Source organism: Bufo bufo, chromosome 2, assembly GCF_905171765.1.
Source record: "Bufo bufo chromosome 2, aBufBuf1.1, whole genome shotgun sequence".
NCBI classification, from domain to species: Eukaryota; Metazoa; Chordata; class Amphibia; order Anura; family Bufonidae; genus Bufo; species Bufo bufo.
This window is the reverse complement of record NC_053390.1, coordinates 1867392-1884310: the sequence shown is the minus strand read 5'-3', so window position 1 is coordinate 1884310 and position 16919 is coordinate 1867392. Positions and strand designations below refer to the sequence as shown.

General features: G+C 48.2%; 1 protein-coding gene across 5 annotated transcripts in view; it reads right to left on the bottom strand.

The window, feature by feature from the left end:
* The window catches only part of TLN1 (talin 1), a 131044-nt gene that overhangs the window by 98185 nt on the left and 15940 nt on the right, over nt 1–16919 (bottom strand). For all 5 annotated transcript variants that reach the window (XM_040420671.1, XM_040420675.1, XM_040420674.1 and 2 more), the window contains exons 2-8: nt 8897–9065; nt 6672–6769; nt 3552–3681; nt 3128–3280; nt 1769–1911; nt 1550–1677; nt 1351–1411 (exon numbers count right to left, since the gene is read on the bottom strand). In XM_040420671.1, the coding sequence (XP_040276605.1) occupies nt 1351–1411; nt 1550–1677; nt 1769–1911; nt 3128–3280; nt 3552–3681; nt 6672–6769; nt 8897–9026 (843 nt within the window). In that variant the 5' untranslated portion in view covers nt 9027–9065. The remainder of the gene's footprint in view (nt 1–1350; nt 1412–1549; nt 1678–1768; nt 1912–3127; nt 3281–3551; nt 3682–6671; nt 6770–8896; nt 9066–16919) is intronic.

Genomic DNA, 16919 nt, shown 5'->3' with positions numbered 1-16919 from the left:
CCTCATCTGATGAGAAGCCACCTTGTCTTCTGGTAGATGGGCCCGAAGTATTTTTGATCAATTATATGTGCAAAGAGCTTCTAACTGCCCTTGCAGTAATTATGGCCACCAAGCAGCTATTCTTTATTCAGTATTTGCTTATATCTTTGTGCAATTGACTAGCAGCGTGCTGTTACCTGTAGTTCTACTAATCCCATTGTGTTTCAGCCAAGGCAGCGTGCACCTGTGCTCTCAAAGTTACCTATTATGGAGGTGCTGGTTCGTTTGTTTTTCTTCCCTTTACATACATATATCACACACACACACACACACGTTACACACACACACACATCTCCCATACATAGATCACACATACATGTCTCACACACACATATACAGTACAGACCAAAAGTTTGGACACACCTTCTCATTCAAACCTATGAAGGCATCAAAACTATGAATTAACACATGTGGAATTATATACATAACAAACAAGTGTGAAACAACTGAAAATATGTCATATTCTAGGTTCTTCAAAGTAGCCACCTTTTGCTTTGATTACTGCTTTGCACACTCTTGGCATTCTCTTGATGAGCTTCAAGAGGTAGTCCCCTGAAATGGTCTTCACTTCACAGGTGTGCCCTGTCAGGTTTAATAAGTGGGATTTCTTGCCTTATAAATGGGGTTGGGACCATCAGTGGCGTTGAGGAGAAGTCAGGTGGATACACAGCTGATAGTCCTACTGAATAGACTGTTAGAATTTGTATTATGGCAAGAAAAAAGCAGCTAAGTAAAGAAAAATGAGTGGCCATCATTACTTTAAGAAATGAAGGTCAGTCAGTCAGCCGAAAAATTGGGAAAACGTTGAAAGTAAGGGCTATTTGACCATGAAGGAGAGTGATGGGGTGCTGCGCCAGATGACCTGGCCTCCACAGTCACCGGACCTGAACCCAATCGAGATGGTTTGGGGTGAGCTGGACCGCAGAGTGAAGGCAAAAGGGCCAACAAGTGCTAAGCATCTCTGGGAACTCCTTCAAGACTGTTGGAAGACCATTTCAGGGGACGACCTCTTGAAGCTCATCAAGAGAATGCCAAGAGTGTGCAAAGCAGTAATCAAAGCAAAAGGTGGCTACTTTGAAGAACCTAGAATATGACATTTTCAGTTGTTTCACACTTGTTTGTTATGTATATAATTCCACATGTGTTAATTCATAGTTTTGATGCCTTCATAGTCATGAAAATAAAGAAAACTCTTCGAATGAGAAGGTGTGTCCAAACTTTTGGTCTGTACTGTACATGCCACACACACACACACATAGATCACACATACATGTCACACATATCACACATGCATGTCACACACAGACCCACCATAAAAATTCTCCGCTCTCCCTTCTGCTTGATGTATTCTTTAGGCAAAAAATCTTTTAACCTGGGATGATAGAGAAGGATTTAGTGCAGCGTCAGCTCTTGTCCTACCAAGTCATCTTCATCATTGTACCCTCACTACTATGCAGGTGCCACCTGCTATAAATACAGTACAACCACCCTCATCGTCCACCCCACTTACTCCAGGAATCCTGGCTTGTGCTTCACTTCATTGTGTGGTCCGAACTGCACTTGGCACTGGTAACCGGCAAATTCACAGGCCTTATCAAAGGAGACGGGGTGAGAGCCGTTCAGGATGTCATCCCGGGCCTAGAGGAGGGGAGGGTGAGAAGAGACGGGTGAGAGGCTCCACCATTATCAGACACAGAGGAGCACAGCCACTTACCTGAGCTACACATACCTGCACATAGAGGAGATTCAGCTGGACCGGGTCCCTGGAGTCCACGTTCTGGTCAGAGTAGAAGAACTTGCGCCTCAAGAGCAGAGTTTCATTTTCATCTACTCCTTGTTCCCGCAGGGTCCGTCCCGGATCTAGCCAGTTTACTGCAAGACAAGACGTTGAGAGAAAAAGCGGGAAATCACCCTAAAAGAGAACTTCAGGACCAGGGAAGACATCTTTAACATAGCATATACTATCACATAGAGCTCCTCAGCTATTTAGCTCACAAGCAGGATCTTCAGATTTATGGGTCCCATCAGGCTCTCCTACCAGGTTTCTCACTCCTATGGGTCCCATTAGGATCTCCTGCCAGGTTCCTCACTCCTATGGGTCTAATGAGGTTCTCCTGTCAGGTTCCTCACTCCTATGGGTCTAATGAGGTTCTCCTGTCAGGTTCCTCACTCCTATGGGTCTCATAAGGTTCTCCCTGTCAGGTTCCTCACTCTTATGGGTCCCATCAGGCTCTCCTGCCAGGTTCCTCGCTCCTATGGGTCCCACCAGGCTTTCCTGCCAGGTTCCTCACTCCTATGGGTCCCACCAGGCTTTCCTGCCAGGTTCCTCCCTCCTATGGGGCACACCAGCCAGGTTCCTCACTCCTATGGGGCACACCAGCCAGGTTCCTCACTCCTATGGGGCACATCACGCTCTCCTGCTAGGTATTTCAGTCCTACAGTATATATTACATCAAGCTCTCCTTCCAGGTTCCTCAGCCCTATATATTACATCCATCTCTCCCGACAGGTTCCTCAGCCGTATATGTTAAATCAGGCTCTTCTGCCAGGTTCCTCACCCCTATATGTCACGGGAGACTCTCCTGCCAGGTTCCTCAGCCCAATATATTACATTAGGCTCTCCTGCCAGGTTCCTCAGCCCTATATGTAACCTCAAGCTCTGACAGGTTCCTCAGCCCTATAGGTTACATCAGGCTCTCATACCAGGTTCCTCAGCCCTATAAATTACATCAGGCTCTCATACCAGGTTCCTCAGCCCTATACATTACATCAGGCTCTCATACCAGGTTCCTCAGCCCTATACATTACATCAGGCTCTCCTGCCAGGATCCTCAACCCTATATGTTAATCAGGTTCTCCTAGCCGATTCCACATCAGGCTCTACTGCTAAAATCCTCAACCCTATGGGTCACAGCAGATGCTTCTGCCAGGTTTATCATACCTATGGGTCACAGCAGACTCTTCTGAAAAGTTCCTCACCCCAAAGGGTCACAACAGGCTCTTCTTCTACCATGTCCATTGGACACTACTGGAAAACTATGAACACATGAAGAAAATGGCAGGAGCAAAGACCAGGCTCATGACTTACATTCATCATCTGTGTGAAGTTTCTGCTTCAGTTTTTCCATTTTTTTGTCGTCTCGTAGAAGTGTCTTGTCTCTTTTTAGTGTCCCAGTGATCTCCTCCTTCTTCTCCTCCAGCACATCTCGCACCAGGGAATACTCATCATAATTGGTGATACCTGAACAAGAAGACAGACATGAAAGTACTGCAGCCACAACCTTACACACCTGAATGACTACCATGGGACCGCAAGCCCAATCTGACCTCGAAGGACGGCAAATCCAATGTGACCATGAGGGACTATAAACCTAATGCAACTACCAAGGGGCCAGAAGCCAAAATGTAACTACGAGGGACCGCAAACCCAATGTGACTGAGGAAGCGCGAGCCATATGTGACTCCTGAGGCACCATACTACAGCCATGGAGGATGGCTGATTCCAGCCTTACCGATTCGGGCACAGATTGTCATCAATAGGTCGCTCATGGTTTTGGAGTCGTCCACCATGACAGTTTTCACTGTACCATCCAACATTCGAATCTTCAAAGGACGTTGTTTCTTCCTGTATTCCAAGGTGTCCTGTGCGCAAGAGGAGAATCATGGAAGCAACTATTAGGGTAGAAATCAAAAGCGTGAAGGAGACACCTACCAGACAAGACTATGAGGGGAGAGGTCACATGACTACAGGACACACCTACCAGACAAGACTATGAGGGGAGAGGTCACATGACTACAGGACACACCTACCAGACAAGACTATGAGGGGAGAGGTTCACATGACTACAAGACACACCTACAAGACAAGACTATGAGGGGAGAGGTTCACATGACTACAAGACACACCTACCAGACAAGACTATGAAGGGAGAGGTTCACATGACTACAAGACACACCTACCAGACACGACTATGAGGGGAGAGGTTCACATGACTACAAGACACACCTACCAGACAAGACTATGAGGGGAGAGGTTCACATGACTACAAGACACACCTACCAGACAAGACTATGAGGGGAGAGGTCACATGACTACAGGACACACCTACCAGACAAGACTATGAGGGGAGAGGTCACATGACTACAGGACACACCTACCAGACAAGACTATGAAGGGAGAAGTCACATGACTACAAGACACACCTACCAGACAAGACTATGAGGGGAGAGGTTCAAATGACTACAAGACACACCTACCAGACAAGACTATGAGGGGAGAGGTCACATGACTACAAGACACACCTACCAGACAAGACTATGAGGGGAGAGGTTCACATGACTACAAGACACACCTACCAGACAAGACTATGAGGGGAGAGGTTCACATGACTACAAGACACACCTACCAGACAAGACTATGAGGGGAGAGGTTCACATGACTACAAGACACACCTACCAGACAAGACTATGAGGGGAGAGGTCACATGACTACAAGACACACCTACCAGACAAGACTATGAGGGGAGAGGTCACATGACTACAAGACACACCTACCAGACAAGACTATGAGGGGAGAGGTCACATCACTTCAAGACACACCTACCAGACAAGACTATGAGGGGAGAGGTCACATGACTACAGGACACACCTACCAGACAAGACTATGAGGGGAGAGGTTCACATGACTACAAGACACACCTACCAGATAAGACTAAGGGGAGAGGTCACATGACTACAGGACACACCTACCAGACAAGACTATGAGGGGAGAGGTCACATGACTACAGGACACACCTACCAGACAAGACTATGAAGGGAGAAGTCACATGACTACAGGACACACCTACCAGATAAGACTAAGGGGAGAGGTCACATGACTACAAGACACACCTACCAGACAAGACTGTGAGGTGAGAGGTTCACATGACTACAAGACACACCTACCAGACAAGACTATGAGGGGAGGTCACATGACTACAGGACACACCTACCAGACAAGACTATGAAGGGAGAAGTCACATGACTACAGGACACACCTACCAGACAAGACTATGAGGGGAGAGGTCACATGACTACAGGACACACCTACCAGACAAGACTATGAGGGGAGAGGTCACATGACTACAAGACACACCTACCAGACAAGACTATGAGGGGAGGTCACATGACTACAGGACACACCTACCAGACAAGACTATGAGGGGAGAGGTTCACATGACTACAAGACACACCTACAAGACAAGACTATGAGGGGAGAGGTCACATGACTTCAAGACACACCTACCAGACAAGACTATGAAGGGAGAGGTTCACATGACTACAAGACACACCTACCAGACACGACTATGAGGGGAGAGGTCACATGACTACAGGACACACCTACCAGACAAGACTATGAAGGGAGAAGTCACATGACTACAGGACACACCTACCAGATAAGACTGAGGGGAGGTCACATGACTACAGGACACACCTACCAGACAAGACTATGAAGGGAGAGGTCACATAGATAAGACTGAGGGGAGAGGTCACATGTCTACAGGACACACCTACCAGACAAGACTATGAAGGGAGAAGTCACATGACTACAGGACACACCTACCAGATAAGACTGAGGGGAGAGGTCACATGTCTACAGGACACACCTACCAGACAAGGCTATGAAGGGAGAGGTCACATAGACAAGACTGAGGGGAGAGGTCACATGACTACAAGACACACCTACCAGACAAGACTGAGGGGAGAGGTCACATGTCTACAGGACACACCTACCAGACAAGACTATGAAGGGAGAGGTCACATAGATAAGACTGAGGGGAGAGGTCACATGTCTACAGGACACACCTACCAGACAAGACTATGAAGGGAGAAGTCACATGACTACAGGACACACCTACCAGATAAGACTGAGGGGAGAGGTCACATGTCTACAGGACACACCTACCAGACAAGGCTATGAAGGGAGAGGTCACATAGACAAGACTGAGGGGAGAGGTCACATGTCTACAGGACACACCTACCAGACAAGACTATGAAGGGAGAAGTCACATGACTACAGGACACACCTACCAGATAAGACTGAGGGGAGGTCACATGACTACAGGACACACCTACCAGACAAGACTATGAGGGGAGAAGTCACAGAGGTCACCGTGCAGGACATACTCTCGCTGGAGAATTATGGGAGGAGAATTATGGGATGAGGGGTTACAGGGGGCGACATATATGGAGGAGCTGGGATACTTCCATCACATTGTCACCTATGAGCAGCCTATAAGTGACCATGTAATGTTTTTGGAGGATGTTTTTCTAGATATAATACTTTTGAAGTCACACCATGTACCCTCTTCCTGTCCGGGCTCTATAACGTCCTCTTAGTTTGGACAGTAGACAGTCTCATGTCATTCTCTCGCCCAGAGGTCAGTGACTCCAGCAACACACTGATAAGTGCTCTTCTGTATCTAGGCCCATCGAGAGGACAACACAGCAATCATAGTATCATCCTTATTCTACACCTACTATTAGCATGAGGATTACCCTGCAGACATCCTCTCAGTGCATCACCCCTGCACATAGGAGTTTTCTCTCTGTGCGGACAACTTCAGAGGTCCCGTACTGACTGGTGAACTCACCCCATTACGTAACATGTAATAATCCAGCGCCTTCCCGGCCTCCAGCCAGATTCCTTTCTTGGGATCCTCATCGGACAGAAAGAGACCGAAGTCATTGGCTGAAAATGAAAAGAACAGATCAGATCCAGGAGAGACCGGGAGCATCCCGCACAACCTGCTCACTCTAAGGGCCAGTTCACAAGACGAAGCTGCATTTCCAGCCTGAGGTTCTGACGCAGATCTGCCCCAAACAACTTGCAGAAAACGCTGAATAAACGCATGGACTTACATGGAGCAGTTTTTAATGCTTGCCGTTCACTTCAGCGCCGATTCTGCCCCAGGACAGCGCGCTGCTGCTATGCTCCACACATCCTTTTTACAAGTGTGAAAAAAAAAAGAGCTGCTTCCCACTGAAATGAATACGAGGCACAAACGCTCAAAAATTACCAACACTGAGCCAAAATATCCTCACCCCCTGAGATCCCAACAATGAACCAAAATATTCCCCCAGAGATCCCAACAATGAACCAAAATATTCCCCCAGAGATCCCAACAATGAGCCAAAATAGTCCCCCCAAAGTTCCCAATACTGAGCCAAAATATCCCCCCCAGAGATCCCAACAATGAGCCAAAATATCCTCACCCCAGAGATCCCAACAGTGAGCCAAAATATCCCCCCCAGAGATCCCAACAGTGAGCCAAAATATCTTCACCCCACAGATCCCAACACTGAGCCAAAATATCCTCCCCCCCCCAGAGATCCCAGCAATGAGCCAAAATATCCTCACCCCAGAGATCCCAGCAATGAGCCAAAATATCCTCACCCCAGAGATCCCAATATTGAGCCAAAATATCCTCACCCCAGAGATCCCAATATTCAGCCAAAATATACTCCACTCAGAGGTCCCGACACTTAGCCAAAATATACAAGAGATCCCAATGATCCCACTGCCCCCATATAGTGAGCTCAACTCTGTGATCCCAAAGCTGCCATATAGTAAGCTCAGCCAAGAGATCTTATCGTCCCCATATAGTAAGCTCAGCCTGGTGATCCCACCACCCCCATTTAGTGAGCTGTCCAGAGATCCCACTGCCCCATATAGTGAGCTGTCCAGAGATCCCACTGCCCCATATAGTGAGCTGTCCAGAGATCCCACTGCCCCATATAGTGAGCTGTCCAGAGATCCCACTGCCCCATATAGTGAGCTGTCCAGAGATCCCACTGCCCCATATAGTTAGCTCAGCCCAGTGATCCCATAGAAATCTCTGACATTTTTGGTCTAGAAACCTTAAAATATTTGAAGTTAATCTCTTGAGGCATCATATAGGAATCATACATCACAGATAATATCCCGGTAGATGTCCAGAGCATGACTGGTGTGGGGCGGGAAACCACAGATTTTCCTCCCTGCACTATGGGAGATGCCCAGACCATTTTAGGATTGTTCAATACCTGTTACTCCTTTGGCACTATGTACTTGGAGAGGTTCTCGACTTTGGCTTGTGATGCAGGGGGATTACCGTACCCTTATAAACAACCCTATAGTTGTGGGATGCCCTCTTAAAATCCTTGCTATCTGCATATATTACAGGTGCCACTTGTCCGGGTCCAGGTGAATCTCAGAAGTCGTTGTATCCTGTCAGGGAGCAATACGAGTATCCAGAACCTAGTAGATTTCTTAATGTGAACACGTGAAAGCCCCGGGGATGGGACGATATCTGCAGAAAGCCCCGGGGATGGGACGATATCTGCAGAAAGCCCCGGGGATGGGACGATATCTGCAGAAAGCCCCGGGGATGGGACGATATCTGCAGAAAGCCCCGGGGATGGGACGATATCTGCAGAAAGCCCCGGGGATGGGACGATATCTGCAGAAAGCCCCGGGGATGGGACGATATCTGCAGAAAGCCCCGGGGATGGGACGATATCTGCAGAAAGCCCCGGGGATGGGACGATATCTGCAGAAAGCCCCGGGGATGGGACGATATCTGCAGAAAGCCCCGGGGATCGGATGACATCAGTTGGGGAGAATGAGGGCACAGGACAGGAGGTGTCCCAACTATAAAAACAGAAGAGCAGGACAAGTGTCAGCGGCCACCCACTGAGGGAGATCTGGACAGTAAATATAGCCCGCCTGGCATGTGACCTGCTGACAGAGGACAGGCACTTAACCCTTTCCTACACAGATTCCAGGCCTCCGTACACAACTGAGCCCAGATCCCCATGAGGCACCCCCAAAACTTACGCTGGCCGATCTGTGCCTCTGGGACACGCTCCCGGATGATACGACAGGCGTCATAAATCATTGTGGACGGTTCAAATTGCATCGTCTTCACCACATTGCCAATACTGATCTTCAATGACAGCGCCACCATGATGACAGCGGGGGTGGGGGACTACTCTATGGGAAAGACCTGAAGAGGAAGAAGAGCGGATTGCATGGGTGAGTATACAAACTACACAGAGGTTACATGTATGAGCATACTGTATGAACAACAGAGGTTACATGTATGATTGTACGACCTACACAGAGGTTACATGTATGTGATATATGAGTATATGACCTATATAGAGAATACATGTATATGTTATGAGTGTAGGACCTACTGATGTACCATGTCTACCATCCACCTACTTCTATCCACTGTGTACAGTTCTGCTGGTGTAATGACTGTTCACCGCCTGTCCTACCATCCACCTACTTCTATCCACTGTGTACAGTTCTGAGGGTGTAATGACTGTTCACCGCCTGTCCTACCATCCACCTACTTCTATCCCCTGTGTACAGTTCTGAGGGTGTAATGATTATTCACCGCCTGTCCTACCATCCACCTACTTCTATCCACTGTGTACAGTTCTGAGGGTGTAATGACTGTTCACCGCCTGTCCTACCATCCACCTACTTCTATCCACTGTGTACAGTTCTGCTGGTGTAATGATTATTCACCGCCTGTCCTACCATCCACCTACTTCTATCCACTGTGTACAGTTCTGCTGGTGTAATGACTGTTCACCGCCTGTCCTACCATCCACCTACTTCTATCCACTATGTACAGTTCTGCTGGTGTAATGATTCTTCACCGCCTGTCCTACCATCCACCTACTTCTATCCCCTGTGTACAGTTCTGCTGGTGTAATGACTGTTCACCGCCTGTCCTACCATCCACCTACTTCTATCCCCTGTGTACAGTTCTGCTGGTGTAATGACTGTTCACCGCCTGTCCTACCATCCACCTACTTCTATCCACTGTGTACAGTTCTGAGGGTGTAATGATTATTCACCGCCTGTCCTACCATCCACCTACTTCTATCCACTGTGTACAGTTCTGCTGGTGTAATGACTGTTCACCGCCTGTCCTACCATCCACCTACTTCTATCCCCTGTGTACAGTTCTGCTGGTGTAATGATTCTTCACCGCCTGTCCTACCATCCACCTACTTCTATCCCCTGTGTACAGTTCTGCTGGTGTAATGACTGTTCACCGCCTGTCCTACCATCCACCTACTTCTATCCACTGTGTACAGTTCTGCTGGTGTAATGATTCTTCACCGCCTGTCCTACCATCCACCTACTTCTATCCACTGTGTACAGTTCTGCTGGTGTAATGACTGTTCACCGCCTGTCCTACCATCCACCTACTTCTATCCACTGTGTACAGTTCTGAGGGTGTAATGACTGTTCACCGCCTGTCCTACCATCCACCTACTTCTATCCACTGTGTACAGTTCTGAGGGTGTAATCACTGTTCACCGCCTGTCCTACCATCCACCTACTTCTATCCACTGTGTACAGTTCTGAGGGTGTAATGACTGTTCACCGCCTGTCCTACCATCCACCTACTTCTATCCACTGTGTACAGTTCTGCTGGTGTAATGACTGTTCACCGCCTGTCCTACCATCCACCTACTTCTATCCACTGTGCACAGTTCTGCTGGTGTAATGACTGTTCACCACCTGTCCTACCATCCACCTACTTCTATCCACTGTGTACAGTTCTGCTGGTGTAATGACTGTTCACCGCCTGTCCTACCATCCACCTACTTCTATCCACTGTGTACAGTTCTGCTGGTGTAATGACTGTTCACCGCCTGTCCTACCATCCACCTACTTCTATCCCCTGTGTACAGTTCTGCTGGTGTAATGACTGTTCACCGCCTGTCCTACCATCCACCTACTTCTATCCACTGTGTACAGTTCTGCTGGTGTAATGACTGTTCACCACCTGTCCTACCATCCACCTACTTCTATCCCCTGTGTACAGTTCTGCTGGTGTAATGACTGTTCACCGCCTGTCCTACCATCCACCTACTTCTATCCCCTGTGTACAGTTCTGCTGGTGTAATGACTGTTCACCGCCTGTCCTACCATCCACCTACTTCTATCCACTGTGTACAGTTCTGAGGGTGTAATGACTGTTCACCACCTGTCCTACCATCCACCTACTTCTATCCCCTGTGTACAGTTCTGCTGGTGTAATGACTGTTCACCACCTGTCCTACCATCCACCTACTTCTATCCACTGTGTACAGTTCTGAGGGTGTAATGACTGTTCACCGCCTGTCCTACCATCCACCTACTTCTATCCACTGTGTACAGTTCTGAGGGTGTAATGACTGTTCACCGCCTGTCCTACCATCCACCTACTTCTATCCACTGTGCACAGTTCTGCTGGTGTAATGACTGTTCACCACCTGTCCTACCATCCACCTACTTCTATCCACTGTGTACAGTTCTGCTGGTGTAATGACTGTTCACCGCCTGTCCTACCATCCACCTACTTCTATCCACTGTGTACAGTTCTGCTGGTGTAATGACTGTTCACCGCCTGTCCTACCATCCACCTACTTCTATCCACTGTGTACAGTTCTGAGGGTGTAATGACTGTTCACCGCCTGTCCTACCATCCACCTACTTCTATCCACTGTGTACAGTTCTGCTGGTGTAATGATTCTTCACCGCCTGTCCTACCATCCACCTACTTCTATCCACTGTGTACAGTTCTGCTGGTGTAATGACTGTTCACCGCCTGTCCTACCATCCACCTACTTCTATCCACTGTGTACAGTTCTGCTGGTGTAATGACTGTTCACCGCCTGTCCTACCATCCACCTACTTCTATCCCCTGTGTACAGTTCTGCTGGTGTAATGACTGTTCACCGCCTGTCCTACCATCCACCTACTTCTATCCCCTGTGTACAGTTCTGCTGGTGTAATGACTGTTCACCGCCTGTCCTACCATCCACCTACTTCTATCCACTGTGTACAGTTCTGAGGGTGTAATGACTGTTCACCAGCCTGTCCTACCATCCACCTACTTCTATCCCCTGTGTACAGTTCTGAGGGTGTAATGACTGTTCACCAGCCTGTCCTACCATCCACCTACTTCTATCCCCTGTGTACAGTTCTGAGGGTGTAATGACTGTTCACCAGCCTGTCCTACCATCCACCTACTTCTATCCCCTGTGTACAGTTCTGAGGGTGTAATGACTGTTCACCGCCTGTCCTACCATCCACCTACTTCTATCCCCTGTGTACAGTTCTGAGGGTGTAATGACTGTTCACCAGCCTGTCCTACCATCCACCTACTTCTATCCACTGTGTACAGTTCTGCTGGTGTAATGATGGTAGGACAGGCGGTGAACAATCCACCTACTTCTATCCACTGTGTACAGTTCTGCTGGTGTAATGACTGTTCACCCGCCTGTCCTATCATCCACCTACTTCTATCTTTCATGGCTACTCTAAACACCATAATAGATATGGTGGTGCTCCTCCCATGACCAACATCTTCCTTTCTTCCTTTGTGGTTTCCTAAACACTGATATCATCCCTATCAAGACTCCTCATACATTTCCTTTGGCCTCCACCATGATGACACCACAAACTGACAACCACCCTCTCCTACATATCCTTGGAATAAGTGGGAACAATCCTAGAACATAAATATGCATGATATGTTGAGCACAAGGTTGACCCCAGCACACGCCCAGGTAGTTGTACTGGGTGCACGTCCCCGGGTTGGTTTCCCTCCACCAGGATCACCGAGTATATCTATATTTATGTAGGAGACAGCACACCGATCATCTTTATCCAATCCATATTCAGATAATCTTCAACACCAGTGGTATTGTATTTACATCAGTGCAACGTTTCGGGCCCTTTTTATTTGGTGCCCTTTCTCAAGCTTGTCCGGGGTGCAGACGTGTGTGTAGTCCGGCAAGTGAGTAAGACTGCACCAGCTCGAGAAAGGGCCCGAAACGTTGCACTGATGTAAATACGATACCACTGGTGTTGAAGATTATCTGAATATGGATTGGATAAAGAAGATCGGTGTGCTGTCTCCTACATAAAGCACATGGCACACAATGATATTTGTATAGTATACAGTATAGCATTACTTCATATATTGTGTCAGAAGAGAGCGGTTGAATGTACTCGACGCTCGCTTACACCTCACACATGTAGTCACCTCACACGTGTTAGTGAGATGTGTGGTATCTCCAGCACCCAGAGATCTCCCAAGTAGCACATTAAAGGTACAACATGGCGCTGAACTAAAACACCCTCAAAATACCCCGGAAGGAAAATAATAAGAAAAAAAAAAATATTTAACACTCATAAAACCAATCAGAATCCAAGCAGAGGAGGCGGTGGTGGGTGCTAGTGACCAACCCAACATAACCGGCACAGTCCTCCGCCGGCTTGAATTTGATTGGTTTTTATGTTGTCTGTGATATTATATACATCAAAAGCCAACAGACTAAAGCCTCAGTCACACGTCAGTGTTTGGTCAGTGATTTCCATCAGTGATTGTGAGCCAAAACCAGGACTGGAGCCTCCACAGACATGAGGTATATGGAGAGATTTGCTCCTGTTCTTCTGTGTTTAGAGCCGCTCCTGGTTTTGGGTCTTTTTGTGGGCGTCCTTAAGGTTTGTGTTACCCTGATGAGACAGCTAGCCGATATTAGGTTTTGGGTCTTTTTGTGGGCGTCCTTAAGGTTTGTGTTACCCTGATGAGACAGCTAGCCGATATTAGGCGTTGATCTAGATGTCACTGGGGGAGATGTATCCAAACTAGTGGAAAGGCAAACTGGCTCAGCTGCCCATGAAAAATGAAGTGCAATCTGATAGGTTGCCACGGGCAACTACAATTGTTTTCCTTTGTACCAGCTTTTATAAATTACCAGAACTTCATCCTGGGACCTACAGGAAGCGTTCACCACTACTGAGCTGACCATTAGAGAAAGGCCATACACAGGACATGTACATGGGGGGATGGGATACCAGGAGGAGACGACCATGATCCAGGAAGTAAAGGAGGAGAACACAATACGTCTATAAGATGCCAGAACTTCATCCTGGGACCTACAGGAAGCGTTCACCACTACTGAGCTGACCATTAGAGAAAGGCCATACACAGGACATGTACATGGGGGGGTACCAGGAGGAGACGACCATGATCCAGGAAGTAAAGGAGGAGTACACAATACGTCTATAAGATGCCAGAACTTCATCCTGGGACCTACAGGAAGCGTTCACCACTACTGAGCTGACCATTAGAGAAAGGCCATACACAGGACATGTACATGGGGGGATGGGATACCAGGAGGAGACGACCATGATCCAGGAAGTAAAGGCAGAGAACACAATACGTCTTTAAGATGCCAGAACTTCATCCTGGGACCTACAGGAAGCGTTCACCACTACTGAGATGACCATTAGAGTAGGCCATACACAGGACATGTACATGGGGGGGTACCAGGAGGAGACGACCATGATCCAGGAAGTAAAGGAGGAGAACACAATACGTCTATAAGATGCCAGAACTTCATCCTGGGACCTACAGGAAGCGTTCACCACTACTGAGCTGACCATTAGAGAAAGGCCATACACAGGACATGTACATGGGGGGGACCAGGAGGAGACGACCATGATCCAGGAAGTAAAGGAGGAGAACACAATACGTCTATAAGATGCCAGAACTTCATCCTGGGACCTACAGGAAGCGTTCACCACTACTGAGCTGACCATTAGAGAAAGGCCATACACAGGACATGTACATGGGGGGGGACCAGGAGGAGACGACCATGATCCAGGAAGTAAAGGCGGAGAACACAATACGTCTTTAAGATGCCAGAACTTCATCCTGGGACCTACAGGAAGCGTTCACCACTACTGAGATGACCATTAGAGTAGGCCATACACAGGACATGTACATGGGGGGGTACCAGGAGGAGACGACCATCATCCAGGAAGTAAAGGAGGAGAACACAATACGTCTATAAGATGCCAGAACTTCATCCTGGGACCTACAGGAAGCGTTCACCACTACTGAGCTGACCATTAGAGAAAGGCCATACACAGGACATGTACATGGGGGGACCAGGAGGAGACGACCATGATCCAGGAAGTAAAGGAGGAGAACACAATACGTCTATAAGATGCCAGAACTTCATCCTGGGACCTACAGGAAGCGTTCACCACTACTGAGCTGGCCATTAGAGAAAGGCCATACACAGGACATGTACATGGGGGGATGGGGTACCAGGAGGAGACGACCATGATCCAGGAAGTAAAGGAGGAGAACACAATAAGTCTATAAGATACCAGAACGTCATCCTGGGACCTACAGGAAGCGTTCACCACTACTGAGCTGACAATTAGAAAAAGGCCATACACAGGACACGTACATAGGGGGGGGGGGTGGAATACCAGGAGGAGACGACCATCATCCAGGAAGAGAACATGGGTAACATCAGCAGGAGAATACAAAACATCCAGAACTTCAGTCCAGGACTTACAGGAAGCTTTCACCAATATTGAGCTCTCCATTAGAGAAGACCATACACAAGACATATACCTGGGGAGGGAAGGGGGGGAGGTCGGGGTGGAGATGGGGTGCCAGGAGAAGACCACCTCTGTTCAGGAAGATCAGCCCAGACAGAAAAGATGGAGAACATCAGCAGGAGAACACAAGACATCTTTAACTTCATCCTGTGACCTACAGGAAGCTCTCAAGAGGAGACTAACACTAGCCAGCAGTATCAGCCTTGGAATAAAAGAAGCTGGGAGACATCTCTTAGAAGCAGAACTTCACCACAGGATCTACAGGAGGCTCTCAACACTTCTGAGGTCACAGTGACCATTAGGCTGCTTTCACATGGCCATGTGTGGTCCATGACCAGCGTTCTGTGTGACAACCACAAGTCCCAGAACAACCGTAGTTCATGTGAGCCTAACTCATTGCATCAAAAGGAACCTATGATGCTGCAAGTTCCATCCCAACCATAGGTCTAATGTCCCATACTGAAATGATGCTGTGAGTGTAGGACATTCAGACCCGCGGTTGGGCTGGAACTCACAGCATCAGAAAGCACATGATGCAATGAGTTCAGCCCAAGAGTAGTGGTCAGTCTGGGAAATGTGGCCATCGCACGGACAGCATTACAGAGACCACACATCTGGGCATGATTGAAGTTGTAGTTCTGCAACAGCTGGAGGGCCTTGAGTTTGACATTCTTGCTGTACGGGGATGCGAAACACAGCGTACATGACAAGAAACCCCTCAAATCCAGAGGAACACTATCCATGGAGGATAGAAACATCTCCAGGTCAAGGTCAGACGGAGACGGCTATACAAAGGCCTGCTGGGGGTTTGTGACATGGGGCAATACCAGGGATTATAGGGCACTGGGGACACAGCAGACCCAAGAATTGATAATAAATGATGATGCGGTCAGTGTCTTCTTGGTTTTGGTCACTTTCATCACCTCAATCTTCTTTGTGGGTTAAAAGAAAAAAAAAACGTTACCCGGGGAGCACTTTTATAGATGACTATACATAATATGGTGGAGTATAGGAGCCGGCGGAAGCAGTGAGATCTCCTGCTGCTGTCTTCTCCATATATAGAGAGAAGTGTCAGGAACTGGGGGTGGGGGACGTAATAATCACTTCTCCCAGTCATTCCGAGCCTCATCCTGCTGCCTCATACAAGAATGTGCATCCACAGAGACACGTATGAAACACCATCTCACACACGTCTGCACCTCCTGACAAAGAGCCCCAACGAGGCAGGAGATACAGAACAGTCCATCATCAACCTGCACACAAGTGCCACACAACATACGTGCATTACATGTAACATACAGTCACAAGTTTGGTGAATGGTCTCCAGGTCTCTGAACCTGACTGACAGGCGACTGAAGCTCAAGGGAGGCCCGGGGACGCGACTGAAGCTCAAGGGAGGCCCGGGGACGCGACTGAAGCT